The 23,359-nt window shown below is 42.5% G+C and overlaps 1 protein-coding gene across 1 annotated transcript in view; it reads left to right on the top strand.

Moving 5' to 3' along the window:
- The window catches only part of wnt9a (wingless-type MMTV integration site family, member 9A), a 30,399-nt gene extending 7,257 nt beyond the window's left edge, over positions 1-23,142 (top strand). Inside the window, exons 2-4 of the mRNA XM_071361539.1 lie at positions 15,927-16,186; positions 16,490-16,752; positions 19,038-23,142. Coding sequence (XP_071217640.1) covers positions 15,927-16,186; positions 16,490-16,752; positions 19,038-19,526 — 1,012 coding nt within the window. The 3' untranslated portion in view covers positions 19,527-23,142. The remainder of the gene's footprint in view (positions 1-15,926; positions 16,187-16,489; positions 16,753-19,037) is intronic.
- Positions 23,143-23,359: the final 217 nt, after the last annotated feature.

The raw sequence follows: 23,359 nt of genomic DNA, 5'->3' as shown, positions 1-23,359 counted from the left end.
GCTTAAGGTTCTGGTATCGTCAGCATGCCGAGACCGACCACAGTTAAGAAATATTGTCTTTTAAAAGGAGGGAGTGGCTCCTGCTCCTATCCAGCCTTTACCAGTCAGCTGTGTACTTCATGGCTGGGTAGTCCGCAGATATGGAACGGAAAATAATTCTCATTGGTAAGAGAAGGTATACAGAGTTAGACACATGATGTTCTTTACAGATGGGGCTCGGGACATAGCCTCGACAAGGGTAATTTGCAAAACAGGAAAACCAATATGGAATCATGATGCTTTTAGTGGTCTGGGATTGATGATCTGACGTTAATTAGCAGGATTGCCATGTCATATGTTTTCCGTCCTTAACCACAGGCCAATTTCCTCTTTTACCCAAGTCTCTGGGAGAACGCCTGTGTGTATGTGTGTCTGTGTGTGTGTGTGTGTGTGTGTGTGTGTGTGTGGCCCTTGTCTCCAGCCACGATGAGCCAGATTGACAAATGCTTGCTTTGGATTCTGGCTTCGAAAAGTCATCTGTTCTACTCTTCTTACCTCATTTTCAGGTCGTGATGGGTTCAAGGAGGTCGTATGCAGTTACATGCAGTCTTGCCATACAGGCAGGTAGCACAAAGCAACACATTACCCCATGTTGTCTATGATCCATAGAGCTGGAATTCAAATACAAGTCCTTGAGAAATTAATCTACATGTAGAATCGAGAGTTAAGGTCTCGGAATGTTTAGCAAAAACCAAAGTCAGAATCATAACGTAAATTAATTTATTGGGTGATAAATCAGAATCATGAAGTAAATTCATTTATTGGGTGATAAAGTCTCAGTGTATGATGATTCTTACCCATATGGAACACCATACGAATCTCATTATGACTAGATTAAATCCAGGTGGATGTACTTAATGTAAAGTGAGCCAAAATTACATCTCTTCCAGTTGTAACTAAGAGTTAGTACCTTGATGTTATAACCAGTGTGTAGCTACAGGACGGTAGTTATCTCCTTCATTCATTAATGGTTCTACTTAAGACTGCAGTGCAAACAATATACAGTACCACTACCACCCTTACTGGCTTTACAGCTTGAGTATTGAATTTAGCTTCTGCTGGCTTTTCAGTAATTCTATTTGAATTCCCTGATCGAGAGAGAAGAAAGGAAACCTTGCAATCTCTCAGTAGGAACTGTAAATAACCGTTAATAATGACTAAACTTAGCCAGTCTTTCAGTTGCTAATGCATGGTTGAAAACAGCTACTGTTTTTCTGATAGTGGTTTGACTTTACATGCTTGGATACCCCTTGGAAGTGAAATGCTCATTGTACAGTAAGAGTAAATTAGTAAATGTGTGTGTTACAAATCTATAATCTGCATAACCAATTAACCATTGTACAGACTATTATCAAAAAGTACACTTTTAAAATACACTGGTTCACTTTCTTTCTTACCAAATAGTGGTGGTCTGATTCTCGTGTGAGCGTGTGTGTGTGTGAATGGTGTGTGAATGGTGTGTGAATGCGGTGGGTGTGTATGAATGTGTGCCGTGGCTGAACGTGTTAGGTGTGTCGGTCAGTCAGTGTGCTGGTACAGGGGTGCTCTGCGCTGCTCTGTGCCATTGCGTTTGCTAGAACAGGGGAGTCATGTGGACACTGTTGTGGCGCGCCCAATCTGTGCCAGTCACACAGTGACTACAACTGAGCCGCTGACCCTAGGAGCCTTGAGTTCTCACATTGCAGTTAAACCTCTTACCAAGCTCCATGGTCTCATTCCCCAACCAACCCCGTACTGTATGCATACAGTACAGACCGCTCCACGGCTACAGAGCCAATAGTTCAGATCAGGGTAGCATTTGGAATAAAATATTGGGAAATAAGAATCTGCTGATGTATTTCATTTTCTAGATTAAAGACTATAGTTTAGGTTGATAATGACTCTGGTAGGGGGTGTGTCCTGACTGCTGTACAGTAGGGCTGTGGAAGGAAGGCAAGAGGCAAAAGGCAAGAGCAGAGCTATGCCCTGTTGAGAATGGAGATGCATGTCCTCCTTTTGACAGACTTAATGACACTGTTTCCATTTCACTTGGAATTTATGCCAGATATGGGGGAAAGAGTAAAAGGTTATTGAGGAGGTAAAGCTAAGATCAGCCATTGGTTGAGAGAGGACTGAGTTATATGGCTATTGCTTCTTAAGGCCTGAGATTGATACTGTACAGTTACAGGACACATAACAGAACCTCTCTGTGCTAAAACAGACCAATATAACTTTACATTTTAGTAAGTCATTATCGTTTGAAAAATGAACCTTTCCGAATTGGGAGGATATGATGCCTAGGGGGGGGGGGGGGGGGGGGGGGGTGAGAGAGGGATGGGGGGGAAGTCCCCTATCTTCAACAGCTGACCTATACAGGATGTGACCAAGCATGATGTCATCTCTGTCCCTCTAGTCACCTTCCCAAATGGGACATATCAGAACTGTGACTCAACTTGGGCATTATGATGCAAAGTACGATGACAACAATTACAAAGTAATGTTCAGTGGTGGACTTGGTAAAGTTGTTATGAACCATGCGTAGGTCATCTACACCAGTACAGATCAAATGTGGACCTAAACATTTTCAATAACTTGGATACCACAGTTGGAATGTTGGTTTTTCTCTCTTTCACTCGAGCTTCAGTTCAGTCAGTAGTAGTACATAGCCTAGGCAGCAGCCTTGGATTCAGGCCAGGCCAGAGGGAGAATACCACACTGACATCCCTACTACCTCTGGCAGGGCCTGGTCCATGAGACACCAGGTGGGACGATGGCTTGGGCCCTCCAGAGGTCACACCCAGACCAGATTTTCTTTAAGAATTCCCCCTGTTATCTTTACAATATCAAATCAAATTAAATCAAATGTATTTATATAGCCCTTCTTACATCAGCTGATATCTCAAAGTGCTGTACAAAAACCCAGCCTAAAACCCCAAACAGCAAGCAATGCAGGTGTAGAAGCACTGTGGCTAGGAAAAACTCCCTAGAACTCCCGAGAGGAACCAGGCTATGAGTGGTGGCCAGTCCTCTTCTGGCTGTGCCGGGTGGAGATTATAACAGAACATGGCCAAGATGTTCAAATGTTCATAAATGACCAGCATGGTCAAATAATAATAATCACTGTAGTTGTTGAGGGTGCAGCAAGTCAGCACCTCAGGAGTAAATGTCAGTTGGCTTTTCATAGCCGATCATTAAGAGTATCTCTACCGCTCCTGCGGTTTCTAGAGAGTTGAAAACAGCAGGTCTGGGACAGGTAGCACGTCCGGTGAACAGGTCAGGGTTCCATAGCCGCAGGCAGAACAGTTGAAACTGGAGCAGCAGCATGGCCAGGTGGACTGGGGACAGAAAGGAGTCATCATGCCAGGTAGTCCTGAGGCATGGTCCTAGAGAGAGAAAGAAAGAGAGAAAGAAAGAGAAAATTAGAGAGAGCATACTTAAATTCACACAGGACACCGGATAAGACAGGAAAAGTACTCCAGATATAACAAACTGACCCCAGCCCACCGACACATAAACTACTGCAGCATAAATACTGGAGGCTGAGACAGGAGGGGTCAGGAGACATCCGATGATACCCCCGACAGGGCCAAACAGGAAGGATATAACCCCACCCACTTTGCCAAAGCACAGCCCCCACACCACTAGAGGGATAGCTTCAACCACCAACTTACCATCCTGAGACAAGGCCGAGTATAGCCCACAAAGATCTCCGCCACGGCACAACCTAAGGGGGGGTGCCAACCCAGACAGGAAGATCACGTCAGTGACTCAACCCACTCAAGTGACGCACCCCTCCTAGGGACGGCATGAAAGAGCACCAGTAAGCCAGTGACTCAGCCCCTGTAATAGGGTTAGAGGCAGAGAATCCCAGTGGAGAGAGGGGAACCGGCCAGGCAGAGACAGCAAGGGCGGTCCGTTGCTCCAGAGCCTTTCCGTTCACCTTCACACTCCTGGGCCAGACTACACTCAATCATATGACCCACTGAAGAGATGAGTCTTCAGTAAAGACTTAAAAGTTGAGACCGAGTCTGCGTCTCTCACATGGGTATTGAGATCTATAGGAGAAAGCCCTGCCTCCAGCTGTTTGCTTAGACATTCTAGGGACAATTAGGAGGCCTGCGTCTTGTGACCGTAGCGTACGTGTAGGTATGTACGGCAGGACCAAATCGGAAAGATAGGTAGGAGCAAGCCCATGTAATGCTTTGTAGGTTAGCAGTAAAACCTTGAAATCAGCCCTTGCCTTAACAGGAAGCCAGTGTAGGGAGGCTAGCACTGGAGTAATATGATCAAATTTTTTGGTTCTAGTCAGGATTCTAGCAGCCGTATTTAGCACTAACTGAAGTTTATTTAATGCTTTATCCGGGTAGCCGGAAAGTAGAGCATTGCAGTAGTCTAACCTAGAAGTAACAAAAGCATGGATACATTTTTCTGCATCATTTTTGGACAGAAAGTTTCAGATTTTTGCAATGTTTTGTAGATGGAAAAAAGCTGATATGTCTTGATATGTTCGTCAAAAGAGAGATCAGGGTCCAGAGTAACGCTGAGGTCCTTCAGTTTTATTTGAGACGACTTTACAACCATCAAGATTAATTGTCAGATTCAACAGAAGATCTCTTTGTTTCTTGGGACCTAGAACAAGCATCTCTGTTTTGTCCGAGTTTAAAAGTAGAAAGTTTTCAGCCATTCACTTCCTTATGTCTGAAACACAGGCTTCTAGCGAGGGCAATTTTGGGGCTTCACCATGTTTCATTGAAATGTACAGCTGTGTGTCATTCGCATAGCAGTGAAAGTTAACATTATGTTTTCGAATGACATCCTCAAGAGGTAAAATATATAGTGAAAACAATAGTGGTCCTAAAACGGAACCTTGAGGAACGCCGAAATGTACAGTTGATTTGTCAGAGGACAAACCATTCACAGAGACAAACTGATATCTTTCCGACAGATAAGATCTAAACCAGGCCAGAACTTGTCCGTGTAGACCAATTTGGGTTTCCAATCTCTCCAAAAGAATGCGGTGATCGATGATATCAAAGGCAGCACTAAGGTCTAGGAGCACGAGGACAGATGCAGAGCCTCGGTCTGACGCCATTAAAAGGGCATTTACCACCTTCACAAGTGCAGTCTCAGTGCTATGATGGGGTCTAAAACCCGACTGAAGCATTTCGTATACATTGTTTGTCTTCAGGAAGGCAGTGAGTTGCTGCGCAACAGCTTTTTCATTTTTTTTTGAGAGGAATGGAAGATTCGATATAGGCCGATAGTTTTTTATATTTTCTGGGTCAAGGTTTGGCTTTTTCAAGAGAGGCTTTATTACTGCCACTTTTAGTGAGTTTGGTACACATCCGGTGGATAGAGAGCCGTTTATTATGTTCAACATAGGAGGGCCAAGCACAGGAAGCAGCTCTTTCAGTAGTTTAGTTGGAATAGGGTCCAGTATTCAGCTTGAAGGTTTAGAGGCCATGATTATTTTCATCATTGTGTCAAGAGATATAGTACTAAAACACTTGAGTGTCTCTCTTGATCCTAGGTCCTGGCAGAGTTGTGCTGACCCAGGACAGCTGAGCTTTGGAGGAATACGCAGATTTAGGAGGAGTCCGTAATTTTCTTTCTAATGATCATGATCTTTTCCTCAAAGAAGTTCATGAATTTATTACTGCTGAAGTGAAAGCCATCCTCACTTGGGGAATGCTGCTTTTTAGTTAGCTTTGCGACAGTATCAAAAAGAAATGTAGGATTGTTCTTATTTTCCTCAATTAAGTTGGAAAAATAGGATGATCGAGCAGCAGTGAGGGCTCTTCGATACTGCACGGTACTGTCTTTCCAAGCTAGTCGGAAGACTTCCAGTTTGGTGTGGCGCCATTTCCGTTCCAATTTTCTGGAAGCTTGCTTCAGAGCTCGGGCATTTTCTGTATACCAGGGAGCTAGTTTCTTATGACAAATGGTTTTAGTTTTTAGGGGTGCAACTGCATCTAGGGTATTGCGCAAGGTTACATTGAGTTCCTCAGTTAGGTGGTTAACTGATTTTTGTCCTCTGACGTCCTTGGGTAGGCAGAGGGAGTCTGGAAGGGCATCAAGGAATCTTTGTGTTGTCTGAGAATTTATAGCACGACTTTTGATGCTCCTTGGTTGGGGTCTGAGCAGATTATTTGTTGCGATTGCAAACGTAATAATATGGTGGTCCGATAGTCCAGGATTATGAGGAAAAACATTAAGATCTACAACATTTATTCCATGGGACAAAACTAGGTCCAGAGTATGACTGTGGCAGTGAGTAGGTCCAGAGACATGTTGGACAAAACCCACTGAGTCGATGATGGCTCCGAAAGCCTTTTGGAGTGGGTCTGTGGACTTTTCCATGTGAATATTAAAATCACAAAAAATTAGAATATTATCTGCTATGACTACAAGGTCCGATAAGAATTCAGGGAACTCAGTGAGGAACGCTGTATATGGCCCAGGAGGCCTGTAAACAGTAGCTATAAAAAGTGATTGAGTAGGCTGCATAGATTTCATGACTAGAAGCTAAAAAGACGAAAATGTCTGGATAGGGTTAGATCACATTTATACTTTTCTGAGGTGAGCATGGTAGTTTGTCCCTAACAGACAGGGGATAAGGTGAACTACCCCAGGGCTTGTATTTACAAAGAGTCTTAGAGGTCTTAGTGCTGATATAGCATTATATGGACAGGTGGCTGCTTTTTTAATATGGGACCTGGTTCTGTCTGCTTGCCTTGCTCACTTTTCACATGTCTGTCTGTCTGTCTGTCTGTCTGTCTGTCTGTCTGTCTGTCTGTCTGTCTGTCTGTCTGTCTGTCTGTCTGTCTGTCTGTCTGTCTGTCTGTCTGTCTGTCTGTCTGTCTGTCTGTCTGTCTGTCTGTCTGTCTGTCTGTCTGTCTGTCTGTCTGTCTGTCTGTCTGTCTGTCTGTCTGTCTGTCTGTCTGTCTGTCTGTCTGTCTGTCTGTCTGTCTGTCTGTCTGTCTGTCTGTTTGGTTGGATGCCATTGTTTTGGGTTACCTTTCGTAAGACAGCTGGGTGGTTTGTTTTCTCTGGGAACAGGCTTTGTTTTGAGCCAGCAGCTGGAGGGATTGGCATTCGTTTAGAGTAAATTGGCCTGTGGGGGTAGGTAGGGGTGAGGAGGGCGAGAGGAATGGGGAGAGCAGCCCCGTGAGGGGGGGGAGGGAGGGATAGGAGAGGGAAAGCAGAGAGAGAGGCAGCGGGAAAGGGGGGAAGAGGAGGGGGAGAAAGGAGGGTAAGGGGGGTAGTGGGGGTAGGGGGTAGTGAGGGAGAAGGGAGACAGGGAGGGAGAGAGGGAAGACAGGGAGGGAGAGAGGAAAGACAGGGAGGGAGAGAGGGGAGACAGGGAGGGAGAGAGGAGAGACAGGGAGGGAGAGAGGGGAGAGGGAGTTGACCTTAGAGACACCAGACCACAAAACCAGCAAGTTGAGACTGAATGAGAAACTGTAGTTTCAAGTTGAGACTGATTGAGAAACTTTAGTTTCAAGTTGAGACTGATGGAGAAACTTTAGTTTCAAGTTGAGACTTTAGTTTCAAGTTGAGACTAAGTTGAGACTGATGGAGAAACTGTAGTTTCTTGCTTTTCTGTTCAGGAGGGTTCAGCCAGGGTTGACTCTTGACTCTTAAAGGTGTTGACTTTAGGTAGAAACACATGCCTGCGCAGGTGCGTGACGCACACAAACACACACAAATGCAGACATGCAAGTGTATGCACACACACATGCACACCCACACCTGTTGGTCAAGTGGGATGGAGATGGTGAAAGGGTACACACTAGCTGCACATTTGTCTAACCTTCAGTAGCCTCTGTTTGATACACACTGACTATACCATACATTAATAACACCTTCCTAATATTAAGTCCCCCCCCCCCCCGCATAACAGCCTCAATTTGTTGGGGGCATGGACTCTACAAGGTGTTGAAAGCGTTCCACAGGGATGCTGGCCCATGTTGACTCCAATGCTTCCACAGTTGTGTCAAGTTGGCTGGGTATGCTTTATTTAACATACAGTATATGCCCCAGTTATTTGTACTATTGTGCTCCTCAGAAAACTAACTCCCACATGTGTTTATTCTATTGTCTGACATGTCAGCTTTGGTACAAAACATTCGGATTTTGATGGGGATTTTTTATTTATTTATTTATTATGCCTTATTTATTATGGAGGTTCTCAAGCAGAGAAATTATTAATAAAAATTCAAATATATATTGTTTTATTATGCCCAGCTAACAAGGCCCCTTAATGATGTGAGGCCTGAGGCCTCTTCTGTCTAATGGTAAATCCGCCAGTGTGTGCAACCAGAATAGCCATTGGCTATGGGGATTGTAATACTGTATTTTCATATTACAGCCAAGTGTAATATGTAATGTCCCAAATGCCCATTGGAACTCTCAAAACCACCAATTGTTTGCAGTCTGGAAAAGCATGGATCTGATTGGAGTAGGGGGGTCAGTTATTGTTTTTCTCACTCAGCATCACTAGATGTCAATCAAAGCCAACGTAGCCTGACACTGTTAATGAACAATCTGGAGGTCTAAAAATCAATAGTTTTTGTCTTACGTTCATCACTTACTCATGAAGTAGTTCACAACAGCAAGAGCAAATTTGTTACAGAGCAATCAGTTAGTTGCACTGCAGCTCTCTGTGGCACAACATGTGTTTTTATTAGTCCCATGTGACTGCAGATTTTGTACTGAGCTGCCTTTCTGACATACTGATGTTATGAAGTGTGAATGACTCGCCAGCATCTCAGCATGTTTGCATATGTTTGTAATGAATGAGTCATTGCATACTCATCACATACTCATTAGCATGATCAATATTAGGCCAAAGGTTATGTGATATCAAGGTTATTATCAAGCTGCCAATATTTGATTATGTTAAATGTTCTTGTACTACCCCTTCACATGTAACCCTTAATAACCTTTCATAAACCCTTCATAAACCCCAGATGAAGAGTGACATTAACAGCCATATTATATACCAGTGCAGCAGCAGTCCAGGACAGGGTCGTGGTAGGTGCTCTGACACAAAGCCAGAAGGGTGATGACGGCAAAGTTTAGTCTGAATAAATTATGTCCTCCAGGGATGTGTGGCTACACACACACACACACACACACACACACACACACACACACACACACACACACACACACACACACACACACACACACACACACACACACACACACACACACACACACACACACACACACACACACACACACACACACACACACACACACACACACACACACACTGCGTAATGAGTCGTTTTCACTCAGCCATGTGCATTGGAAAATGTATATAAAGTAAATGTCACGGGCAATGGGGAGTGTTGACAGGTGGAGAGAAAGGCCTAAACAAACTCCACCGTTAAAGGCACAGGCAGGGAGGAAGAAGGCAAGGTAACGAGTGAGATTAGCCTTGTTTGAAGCCTCGGTCGACGATGTCTGTGTGTGAGTGAGGAGTGTATGAGTGAGTGAATGAGTGAGTGTCAGGAAAAAGCAAAGCTGAGCAAACAGCATTAAGAATCCCAACTCACGTAGGATAATAGTGAACTTTATTATTTTTCTGTTGGTGTTATGTTCCATGTGTGTTGCTGGGCCAACACCTCAAACAGAAACAGCCTCTGAAAACAGTTCACGATAGAAAAACACAGGTCTACATGCTCTTACATTCTAATGTGTAAGACCTAAACCTAGCAGCAGTAGCTCACTACACTGCAAACTATACCTCCTTGTTAACATATACCTTACATTGTTACCATGTACACCCTGTAGTTTTGTTTGTTTGTTATGTTTCAGGATCATAGATATTGAGACATTGTTGTTGGGCAGCTCTTTCCATTATTCCTACTCAGAACCTGTGAACTCCTGTGTTCCTAGAAACAGAAAAATTACTTTCAGACCAAAGATCTTGCAAGATCAGTTTCTGGAGTGCTACTGTATGTGCACAATACTCTCGTTTTTGACTCCATCCTTTGTTCTAAGTGAGTTAAATGAGTTCACGCTGCAGTGTGTGACACTGGGCTATGCAAAACTCAGCATCGTCTGAGTGAGTGTGTGACATTTGGTTTCCTATAGGTCACGTTATGGAGGTAAAGTGATCTTTAAAGTGATCTTTAGCTAGTTTGCCTGTACGGTTTTTGGTTCTCCTTCTTTGTCTAACACCTCTTCCAATGTGCTTGTTATGCAACATGCAGCAGCACAATTCAAAGTAACATGACCACCATAGTGCATGTTGAGGATAGCTCTAAGAAGTAAAATGATCCTTTCCATCAGTGTTTTAAAACCTAATACCGATAGCCTCCTCTCAGCTCCTCCTGTAAATATTAACTGGAATTAAAGCACATCTGTGATAGCATTTGAATGTACACTGGTCTGCCACAGAGCGGAAACATGCAGAAGACGAGCCACAGTAGCTTCTTCTCGCAAGACGTGAAGTGTTTCTCCCTTTTCTCAAATCTCTCCTCCTATCCGCACTTTTCCCCCCAGCCTTCTTGGTAACTGGATAAAAATATGCCTTCATGTGGAAGTTAGTCACAGCTAGGCAGGCAGAGCAGTAGCCCAAAGGATCAGTGTTGTCTCTTGCCTCTCTCCAGCTTCAGAATTTCTTTGTGTCTCAGATAGATACACAGGCAAGCAGACAGATGGACAGACTGATGGATGGATAGACAGAGGTCACAGCACACAGACACTTTTGAGGAATGACATTTTATTTGACTCTTGTCTTGGATAGCCGCAGGGCCATGCAGGCAGCCAGCCAGGCATCTGTGCTCTATGGAGAGTTAACACTGAGGAGACTGTGATAGTGACAGTAGTGGTTGAGGCTCCTGATGTGTGTGTTGTCCACTAAGGAATGTAACATGTCATGGTGATACGATTGAGAAAATGAAGACAACGTTTTTGTCTGTGGAGTTTCACCACTGTTGTTATTAGTAATACTGGCACACCCATGTATAGTTTAGCACAACCGGTAGCAAACAGTCTGGAGTTATGCCATGAGCAACCATTGTGCCTAACATAATTGAGTTGCTGTGAACAGTACATTACAAAGGCTATAACTCAGCACCCGGATGTTGTTTCTTTTGTTCTTACAGACTTCAGGAGTGTGATGCTTACATCTGTCAAATCTCTAGGAATTATTATAATTTTTTTCTAAAAACAGGTACTTCATTTACTGAGACTGTCAAGCTTCATGAATAATCGGTTCCACTTTGTATCTCCTGGGCAACATCGCTTATTTTATTCCTCCAGCGATATCTAAGTTCAGTAAAGTTTGTATATTATTACGTTTCAGGAATACAGTTGAAGTCGGAAGTTTACATACACCTTAGCCAAATACATTTAAACTCAGTTTTTCACAATTCCTGACATTTAATCCAAGTAAAAATTCCTTGTCTTAGGTCAGTTAGGATCACCACTTTATTTTAACAATGTGAAATGTCAGAATAATAGTAGAGAGAATGATTTATTTCAGCTTATATTTCTTTCATCACATTCCCAGTGGATGAGAAGTTTACATACACTCAATTAGTATTTGGTAGCACACATTTAAATTGTTTAACTTGGGTCAAATGTTTTGGGTAGCCTTCCACAAGCTTCCCACAATAAGTTGGATGAATTTTGGCCCATTCCTCCTGACAGAGCTGGTGTAACTGAGTCAGGTTTGTAGGCCTCTTTTCTCGCACACACTTGTTCAGTTCTGCCCACAAATTTTCTATAGGATTGAGGTCAGGCCTTTGTGATGGCCACTCCAATACCCTGACTTTGTTGTCCTTAAGACATTTTGCCACAACTTTGTAAGTATGCTTGGGGTCATTGTCCATTTGGAAGACCCATTTGCGACCAAGCTTTAACTTCCTGACTGATGTCTTGAGATGTTGCGTCAACATAATTTTCCTTCCTCATAATGCCATCTATTTTGTGAAGTGCACAAGTCCCTCATGCAGCAAAGCACCCCCACAACATGATGCTGCCACCCCCGTGCTTCGCGGTTGGGATGGTGTTCTTCGGCTTGCAAGCCTCCCCCTTTTTCCTCCAAACATAACAATGGTCATTATAGCCAAGCAGTTCTATGTTTGTTTCAGACCAGAGGACATTTCTCCAAAAAGTACGATCTTTGTCCCCATGTGCAGTTGCAAACCGTAGTCTGGCTTTTTTATGGCGGTTTTGGAGCAGTGGCTTCTTCCTTGCTGAGCGGCCTTTCAGGTTATGTTGACATAGGACTCGTTTTACTGTGGATATAGATACTTTTGTACCTGTTTCCTCCAGCATCTTCACAAGGTCCTTTGCTGTTGTTCTGGGATTGATTTGCACTTTTCGCACCAAAGTACGTTCATCTCTAGGAGACAGAACGCGTCTCTTTCCTGAGCGGTATGATGGCTGCGTGGTCCCATGGTGTTTATACTTGCGTACTATTGTTTGTACAGATGAACGTGGTACCTTAAGGTGCTTGGAAATCGCTCCCAAGGATGAACCAGACGTGTGGAGGTCTACCATTATTTTTCTTTTGATTTTCCCATGATGTCAAGCAAAGAGGCACTGAGTTTGAAGGTAGGCCTTGAAATACATCCACAGGTACACCTCAAATTGACTCAAATGATGTCAAATAGCCTATCAGAAGCTTCTAAAGCCATGACATAATTTTCTGGAAATGTCCAAGCTGTTTAAAGGCACGGTCAACTTAGTATATGCAAACTTCTGACCCCCTGGAATTGTGATACAGTGAATTATAAGTGAAATAATCTGTCTGTAAACAATTGTTGGAAAAATTACTTGTGTCATGCACACAGTAGATGTCCTAACCGACTTGCAAAAACTATAGTTTGTTAACAAGAAATGTGTGGAGTGGTTGAAAACGAATTTTAATGACTCCAACATAAGTGTATGTAAACTTCCGACTTCAACTGTATATCATAGGGCTTGTTGAGTGATGGCTGGAGTTTACATTCTCTTGGCTCTCCTGATGGCATGTAGAAATGAATTAAGCAGGTACTCTAAATGGTGTTGCCATCATTCAAATATTGAGCCTTAGCCCACTGCAGAAGTGTTGTGGAAATGTTGTCAATGTGCACGTTTATCAACAGGTACATTTTGCTCTTGAGTTATTTATTTTCTCCTCACTGTGTTGTAGACGTACAATAGTGGATACACATTGTATCAACATGAATAACAATTAAGATGAATAAAGATAGCATTTGTATGTTTGGAGTATCGCTATACGTACAGTACATAATGAGGCACAGTCTGGCCAGACTATCCTACTATGTACTTAAGCTCTTTCACTCCCTGAAGGAGAACAATTTCTGTCAAGACACAGCTTGTAAGGTTTCCATTAGAAAAAATCATAGTTGTCAGACAAGTTAGGAAAGGCAAACATGTTTTGGAAAAAAAAGAGATAGGAGCCATTTGACCTGATCTGAATACACAAATCGCAAAACCTGCCCTTTACCCCACTAGACTGTTGAGATCATGTTCTTCATATGGGGCATGCCATGTACATAGTAAGTTATGAAAGCACTGTATAGTATTCCACAGAAAAGGTGTAATAACATGCTAATAACGTAAGCTAACATAGGCTTAACATAATAGCATATTGGTATGCAGTATGACTATGTGGCCATATATGTCATGGTTTTAGACTCCAGGGGAAACACTTCACAATCAGTTATTATCAGTTTTGAAAGATTTCTCTCTCTGTGTGTAACATGACCTCTTCATTGAGGCCGTTTGGCTCTGAATGACAGAAGACAAATGAGTTCATAAAGTGAACATGTAGCACCATTGACTAAAGGAGTACACAGAGGAGTACACAGATGGCAGAAGTACCCAGTAACTCTCGAAGAGATACAGACTGTGAATCAATCAGTGTTCACATTCGCTGCAACGCGGTCTATGCCTGGGACATCTGGAAGGAATCTCTATGGCCGTGACTTTGGTTAATAGTTGTACCCAAATGACTCATGGGCTGGAAATTGAATTGAATACGTTTCTGGTTCATTGGCATCAGGAACACGCTAGCTAAATGCTAATAGTGGCTGACTGGCTGGCTGGCGGTCTGTGTCTTGCTCACTCTCTCTCTCATTAGCTTGTGTCCTACTCTTACAGACCAGGACTGAATCTTTCCTCACTGAAGAGTTACTGTACGGTTCACTTGTCATAGTTACTCATTAGACTAGCTATTGCTTCCTGTTCTGCCCATGTGACTGGTGATGTCTGCATTGAACTCTCATTGTGCATGGTGCAATCAGTTCATTGTTTTGTGAATGAGATCAGAACTGTGTGATCCAAATCTGACACACCAGATTCACTTGAACATGACAAGGTAACTAAAGTAGGATCCTGTCCTCAGCTTTCTGTCTGGTGACATGCTAAACACATTAGATCAAATAAACCTCTGCTGTTTTATTGAGATTGATGGAAGGGAAGTTCACTCAAGGCCCATTGCTAAATGCCAACATTTTGATGGCAGAGGCCAGAGACAGGTCACCGTATGGCACTGAGTTATATTGTTATAGTTATATTATATTGAGGAGACAAGAAGAAAAACAACCTCTCCTTGTCACCTCCAGAGTAAATCTAATATGTTTATCCCTTGTTGATGGCTGTTGTCAGGACAACCCCAGATCGTTGTCAAATATAGCAGGTGTCAATATTAGCAGGGAAACATTGACATTGTAAAGGCATTAAACTCTTTCAGTAATGGCATATTATGTTCCTGGGTCTGTTGTAGGAGTCTGTTTGTGAATTCTTCTGTAAATCCATTTATTTTTCTCTTTCACTTTAACGGTGTAAAAGTGGCCCTGAAATTGCACATAATGAACATCTACCCTGCCAATCCTGTCAGATGGTGTGACCAACATGGTCACAGACTGACAGTCATGTCCCCTGCGTCTGTTTGTGAAAGTAATGCTCTGCTTTGCCTATCCGTCACAACCTCAGAACGCTGGTCAGTCAGGGAGGATTTTGCCAGCTATGCGGCAGACCCCGGGCTAGCTTGTGTGTTTTATATACGCTTCCTTTAAATAAACTGACGAAAGGAGTGCAACTCTACCACATGTTCTCCTATACCGTGTTTAGAAACTAAGCTTAGCCTCATTATATTTCAAATGAATTGCAGCTTTAAGGTCATGAATACTGGAAGTTTGTATGAGGATTCTATAATGAGGCTGTAAAGCCTGCTGTGTGATCATGTTTAAATCTATACACCGCTGGTTGCCGTGAGTGACAGTCATTAGTCCCTGCGATATAATAGGTCTCCATTGGTTGGCTACTGTTTAGCATGCCTGTGGTGTGACGGTCAAATTGACTGTGTGGGACCATTGTTTTAAATCTGTCATATCATGTCCTTTAACCACTCTGTATCAATCTAGCTAGCTAGCCAGCGATGTTATGACTAGCGACCTTATTGGTAGCTACCCTGAAAGAGAGAAATTAGCACAGAGCGTTCTTCAGCTGCTGAGAATGTGCTATATACACAGACATGGTGAATGTTGATCTCAATCTCCAGAAAACGTTGCATTCCCCGGAACATTAACCATTGTACTCAAATGCAACCTTCAAAAAATGGCAGCCGAATTCCCTCGAACATTAACCAGCTCTGACTTAGACCATAAAGGTCAGCCTTCTATATCTGGGACTTAGCATACTATTTTCTTGACATTTCCAGTCCACAGTACTGACTGAGTGTTCCGTAGTTGATTTTTCATTCTCCGAACCCTCCTAATCGTGTGTTACAGTACAACATCTCCCTCTCTTCCCCCAGATTGACAGGTAATGCCTGGAATAAACTTGAGGAAGGCCCTTGGGTCAAAGCGTTGCTAGCAGGAGCACAGCAGGAGCATCTGACAGTATCTAACGGGTATCTCTCTCTGTCTCCCCAGACTGACAGGTAATGAACCCCTGTCCATTCTACCGCTGAGCTCCCAACCCGAGGAGAACGTGGGCAGGGCCCACTACAAGCTGTGCGACCGGCTCAAACTGGAGAAAAAGCAGAGGCGGATGTGTCGACGAGACCCGGGCGTGGCCGAGACCCTCATGGAGGCCATCAGCATGAGCGCCCTGGAGTGCCAGTACCAGTTCCGCTTCGAGAGGTGGAACTGCTCTTTAGAGGGTCGCTACAGAGCCAACATTTTAAAGAGAGGTAGGGAAAGAAAAGCTTCTCAACTTCATATATCACTATACATGTAATATGTTCTGAGTTAGACTTTTTCAGCATGCAGATAACTCATGTTCATGGGTGGAGGGGGAGAGACATATTTGCAATTTATGCTGCCATCATTGAATGGTATAACATTGAATGGCAATAGTAGATAGTACAGTAGAGTGTCGTGGGTTATTTTTAATGTGATGTCAACATTCAATGGCTTATTTTGAGCGTCCAGTAGGACGCTGGTAGCTTATAACTGATATCTGATTCTTGCCCTTGCTCCACATCTCTCTCCAGGTTTTAAGGAGACAGCCTTCCTGTATGCTGTCTCCTCAGCAGGCTTGACTCACGCCATGGCCAAGGCGTGTAGCGCCGGGCGGATGGAGCGTTGCACCTGTGATGAAGCACCAGACCTGGAGAACCGCAAGGCCTGGCAGTGGGGCGGCTGTGGAGACAACCTGAAGTACAGCAACAAGTTTGTCAAGGACTTCCTTGGCAAACGCTCCAACAAGGACCTGCGTGCCCGCGTGGACATGCACAACACTAACGTGGGCATGAAGGTGAGTGTAGAGTGGAGCCGTGTTGGATGATGCAGTGCATTTGATATTGTTGATTCGTGTGATGGGACCACAACTCACAACTCGTCACAACTGTTGCTGTAAAAAAGACTATATGAATATTTGATGGTTGATTGACTAATTGACTGATTGATTGAGTGATTTAGTTATTGATTGATTGATCGTGGAGGTTGATATATCTAGGCCTTGTAGAGCTACTGAATGCGTTGCCCTCTCTTGAGATAGTTGAGTTCTATGGGCGTATTCTAGGGTGAATATATTCTCCTACATACACATCTCTACATATATAATGTTGGGTTGTTAAATTATTGTTCTCTAAGTTGACATCAGTCTAAAGACACAGCAAAATTACCAGAACCAGTGAAAATTACCAGATAGGAATTTAATGTGACCAGGAGAGGAATAACAATGACAGAGTTTTTATGACTACATTCCAGTGGTCGACAGAGAATCGTTTACCCACATGCTGTGGTTATTAAACATATACTATAGATTCTAAAGCACCCACTTAATAGGAAGATAAAAGGCCAGCCTAAATCACTTAAATTGACTGCTAAATTCAGTCAAATAAGAGAACTTTCGTTTATCAACCTTTGGTTCTCCCTCTCAAATTAGAGAGATAACAGCCTTCGTTTGTGCCTTGGCGAGAGTAGACAATTGTTTGTGGTGCGGGAACGAGGGTTTGGTTTTTCAGCTTGGATGTGATTTTAATAGTAAAATCAAAAAGAAGAGAGAATGGTCTTAAATTGTCAAGCCAAAGCAAAGTCAAGGTCCTGGCATCGTTAGCTTTACTCAGATTTTCTCATATTGTGGCCATTTTCATTTTAGTATGAATATAAATTATAGCAGAAGCACACTTCCCCAATTGTTAGCAGACAGAAAGCTCTCCCCAAAGACCCATGGTGTGCTCTTCCTCTTCAACTTGGCTCTCCAAATCCATTCTCTCAGGATATTTGATTTGTGATAAAAGATTTACAACGCTGTTTTCGTTCAGGTTTTTTCTTATTTGCACATGTAGTGAGGTGTACCACGTCCCATATGGAGCACACACCTTGGAATGTGCTAGGCTATGCATCCCTAGAACAGTTTAAAGCTGACATCTCAAATGTTCCTGAACTGAACTGCAAGTGTGGCGAATATGCACCACGTCTTTCTTATCCCCCAAGCTGTTTCCCAGTGTGTGAGAACAGAACCGGAGAGAAACTGTCTGTCCAGTCCAAGCCTCCTTTGGAGAACATGCATTATGGATTTTCACACAACTTTTTTATGTTGTGGTCAGTTGATGCTGACTGAGCTGTACACAAATGAACCATTGCCTGCCACAGAGAGTTCAAGCAATGTCGCAACGTGTACTATTTACTGTTGTGCTGTATTTGACCAAGCAACAACCCTTTCACCCCTGAAAATGTTAGTTTGTCGAACATTAATGGTCAGAAGTGAGTCCATATTCCATGCCATCTGTTGAATAGATCCCATTATATGCATTTTGAGAAATCTTCGGGCCTCAACATATTTGATGTAAAATAGATTTGTTTAGCTTTCCACGTGCTGGTCTAACTGCAGTATTATGAAGTTGGCCTGGTGAAAGAGATGGACCTGTCTCCCAAGAACAGGGGCCAGGGTCTGGGTATCCTGTCTCCTTCTTTCCCATGGATGTGGAATTCAAGGGATCTTTTCTTCAGAAAAAGTGCCTCAGCTATGTCCTCCACTTACTACTAGTAATAACCATGATGACTTTAATCAAACTCGATTACCCAATATTATCATAACAGTATGTATCGTCACTCCCACCCACAAAGATTCTCTTTTAAATGATTGCTTATAGTGTACCACATGTTTTGGTCTTTGGTCGGGAAGTGACGTCAGTGTGACAATGTTGCCATGTAAATTGTTATTATGTTAATGACAGTTTATCAGCAATAAGTAGATCCTCTAGATAATCTAACTCTGTGGTGGGAGTATCAGCAGAAAATATAATTATGGCCTCGGTGTTCATCACATTTTAATACATTGATGTCCCGTGTATGATATGAGTAAAGTCTTCATATTGGAGGTTATTAATTATGATATTAGGACGTATTACATAGACCCATTGTGCTGTAGAAATTACAGGGGAGTGTCTAGGTAGTTTTCTTCTTCTTTGAAACCTTGCTTACTATACAAAGTATAAAGTTGGTCAAAGTTGATATTATGTAGTTCTCAGGCTGTCCCTTTGATCCCCTGTGGTGGCTGACTGTCTGTATGTTCCTCTCCTCTCCCACCACCAGGTGATCAAAGCCGGGGTAGAGACTACCTGCAAATGCCATGGCGTCTCAGGCTCCTGCACCGTCCAGACATGCTGGAGGCAGCTCTCGCCCTTCCATGAGATTGGCAAGCAGCTGAAACAGCGCTACGAGACCTCTCTGAAGGTGGGCAGCTCCACCAACGAGGCCACGGGGGAGGGGGAAATCTCCCAGGCCCGGCCCCAGCAGCAGCAGCCCGCACCAGGCCCCAGCAATGACCCAATCCCACGCACCATGGACCTGCTCCACATCGAGGACTCGCCCAGCTTCTGCCGGCCCAGCAAGTACTCGCCAGGCACCTCGGCCAGGAAGTGCTACAAGGATAAGAACTGCGACGCCATCTGCTGCGGCAGGGGCCACAATACCCAGAGCCGCGTGGTGACCCGGCCATGCCAGTGTCAGGTGCGCTGGTGCTGCTACGTCGAATGCAAGCAGTGCACACAGAGAGAGGAGGTCTACACCTGTAAAGGGTAGCCCAGTCTTAGAGGAGAGAGCAAGACAATGGAGTTGGAGAACCTTAGCACTTTGAGGGATTTTCTGTTGTGTGGGTTTGGTTCTAATGCCCTGTGGCCCCAGCCAATGGGGGTTGGGGTTGCAGCAGGAGATTGGCCTTGTCTGACAATCGGGTCAACACGTGTCTCATGCTTTCTGGTTGCAGAGTTAGAGCCTTGGATAAAGGCTACCTCGCCTATTCAACATCCAGTCAGATGTGTCAGTGAGAAAACGCAGCACTTGGCAGCTGTCTCCGGCTAGCATGCTGTTAATGAGGATCCAATAGAATGACCGTAATGGTAAAAGACTGGCTTTTGGGCCTTGCCCAATGTAGAAATGTGTGTGTTGGCGTTGAGTGAGGGTGCAGGGGAGTCAAATGACAACTCATATGGCAATCATGGCAACCATATTCTGAAACTGTTAAGAACACAGGGTGTAAGATTTATTATACGCACACATATTTACACTCACACACCAATGTGTGTATGCATATGTATGTAAATAAATTAAATTGTATTATAATGATATTATATACACTTGCCACTTCTCTGAATATGTTTAAACAAACCACTAACTACACAAATGTATTGTTGTTTGTGTGTTCTCGCTCTCTTTTGCTTTATAATTTGTTTTGACAAGGCCCTTTGGAAAGCAGCACATTTGTGTTCTTTGTGTCTCTCTGTGGATCATTCATGGACCCTTTGGGACTACTCCTTCCCGAGGAGAGAAAACACGCTCATTTGTCTTTGATTCTTTTACACTAGAGTGAAATTGTTGGTGAATACATGTACAGAAATGTCATTTTCTTTGACAGTAATTTTAGGCTACTCTTAGGCGAACTCAACTAACGTTCAGGGAATAACTGAAACCACTATACTTATTTGGAAAGAGTAAAAAGAAAAACTGAAAATCTGTATGTAATCGAAAGTTCAATGAGAGAATGGCCTTGCTTTTCTGAGTCTAGTGTCTATTACTGTCACCGTGACAACAGGAGACCGACCACCTGACCAGTAGAGAATGCATCTTTCAATCAGCTGACTAATGCTCTAAGTAATAGCAACCCAACTATGTCACCTTGCTTCTTGGTACTTAGTTAGCACTCTGTTTAAAAAGGAAAAGCCAATCTTGCTAGTAATACTACTATAAAGTAAAGAAAACAGCAAACTATGGGTACAGGAGAAATGTAACCCCTATTTCTATACATACACTCTCATATCCTTCCTTCCTCTCTCTAGAGTGCACCATTTGATTGACAAGGATAAATGGTTGAGGTTGAAAATGAACAGTATGATGCTATGGAAACTAAAATCCATCTTGACATGTCTGCAAAATGGCTTAAAAATTAACACCCTGAGGCAAATGCGGTCTTTAAGAGATAGTCCTGCTGAAGCTTAAGGTGTATTATGGTGACAAAATGTGTTTGCGACAACAAAGCAAATGTATGCTCTAGCTGTAGCCTATGCATTGTCTATCCATTGTTTGGAGCATAGCTAACAGATCTCCGCGACTGCAAAGGTACAATCTCCTTTTGTGTTGTTTTGACAGTCATTTTCTTTAAGGCAGGTTACCATTATGTTGTACAGTAAGATTTGTATGACTAACATTTAATATTGGATGTTTGAAGTTTAAAATGACTGGTGGCAAAGGCAGAGCCAACCCTGTAAACAGCTACAATAACTCGTGAGATGCAATGTCATCTTTAGATTCCCTTTAGGTATACAGTCTTTGCCTTGTTTTAAGTGGGTGAGAATGAACTACTGAGTGAGGAACCCAACATTGTAAGATAGCCCCATTCACGCACTGAAGCCTCAGAAGCCCTTTATAATTTCCCTTTAAAGTATTTAAAGACCTTGTATTTATGAATATATACAGTGCAGATGTTTTTGTTTATTGTAAAAAGCAGTGGTTTATTCTCCTGTGGTATAGAGACAAGAATGAGGCACATGGTAAAATGTCACAGGCAATTAAAGAGGACGTTGGTAGCAATAAGGAGGTTAGGACCAAGACATTTGATGCTGGGAAGGCAAGTGGTAAAATATAAAACATAAGGCTAAACCATGAATATGGAGTACATTGCTGCTGTAAACTTTTGATTGTAAGTGATCATCAGTAAGTAAAAAACAAGTGCCAAACGAGTACCAACATTAGTAAATAGCATGCCAATACCCTCGAAAATAGCTTTGACCACCGACTATGTTAGATAGACTACAGTTCGCCTACAGTTTTAAATCAGTGACGCTCACAGGATTTATATCTGAAGGGAGTCTAGCCTAACGAAGGATGGTTGGTTCATCTTCTAGAGCTGAATTCCAAACATTTTGAAAATGAGGAGACATGCCAAATAAAGAATGGTCAAAACATATACATAGAACTTTGCACGCTACATGGAAACCATAATGGCTATGCTGAAAGCCTGAGCATAAATGCCTGCTTCCCACAGCTTCCACACTCCCCTGCCCAAGACTGTGGTTCTCTACAGTGGTAATTTATTGAATGGATACAAATGGTCAACAGAGTCATGGAGAGAGGAATACAGTATGCACATTGCATGTATTTTGTATGTTTTATATTCTAAGTTTTTCAAGACAAAGGACGGCATGATACAATGGTTGTTCTTCAATGTCATTGTCTTTGTCCTTCATATTCTATTTTTGAACTCATAGCTCTGCACTGTGTAGTTGTCAGAGGATCATGTATAAAAATCTATTTTGTAGGAAAAATGAAAATAAAAGAAAGATAAATTATTTTAAAATATATTATGAGCATGTGTTCAATGTAAATAACATTAAGTCATAACTGATTTTATATACTTGTATTTTTTACTCAGTTTATTTTCTTGAGGCTTGTATGGGGTTTTGGCTTCTTTGCGGTGGAGGCTTCAAGAGACAGTGAATACTGTAAAGTCAGCATAATTGTTCTTAAAGATAACTCTAACATTTGCCGTTCCTAAGCACAAAACAAATCCTAGCAAATTTAGTAACTCAACAATTCTCTTCCCTTTTTCAACTGTTTTATATACAGTACAACACATCGAAAGGCAACTCTAAAGGCTATTAAATGGATGATAATCAGCTGTTTTATGTAATTGACATGGCACAATATTACACAATTATTTTTGTAGCATCCCGATTTGTAGCATGACCCATTTGTTTGAGGGTGTTGGTGAGGGGTATATGGGTTCTGTCTGTACCCAGTAACATAGCCATCTGTGCAGATAAACACACTGACCAAACAAAAAGTAGTATTGGTGCGAACTCATTCAACTTTTGGTATACTCTGATGGTCTTGGAAAGGATCACAACAAATTATATTTAGAGGGTCACAATCACCGTGTACATTTTTGTTAGGATTTGTGCTGTGCTTGCTAATAACAAAACAAATGTATTACCATTTGTGATAATACTATACCAACAAAGCTTTGTCCATGTTCACTTATTCATGTCTTATGGGAACGTAAATGATTTTCCTCTACCTCATGTGTATAGCTTGTAGGTATAAACAGATCACGAATGACTGGGAAGAATGTATTTAAGTTATTTAACATCTTTGTAAAAACAAAGTCAAGAAAATCTGAATTAATAAATTAATTTTTAAATTATTTTAATGTTTGGTTTCATTCATACCCAGTGGTAATTTAGCTATTGCTAATTGGAGCTTGGTCCGAGTCTAAGTAAGCAAACACTAAAAGTTTTACAACACCAATAATCCATATTTCTTTCATAACTCAAAGCAACTTTTTGTATGTATTTGTTTTATTTTATTTAACCAGGCAAGTCAATTAAGAACAAATTCTTATTTACAATGACGGCCTGGCA

This window comes from Salvelinus alpinus, chromosome 23 (assembly GCF_045679555.1).
Source record: "Salvelinus alpinus chromosome 23, SLU_Salpinus.1, whole genome shotgun sequence".
Lineage (NCBI taxonomy): Eukaryota > Metazoa > Chordata > Actinopteri > Salmoniformes > Salmonidae > Salvelinus > Salvelinus alpinus.
The sequence above is the reverse complement of the archived record's forward strand: the minus strand, read 5'-3'. Positions and strand labels throughout refer to the sequence as shown.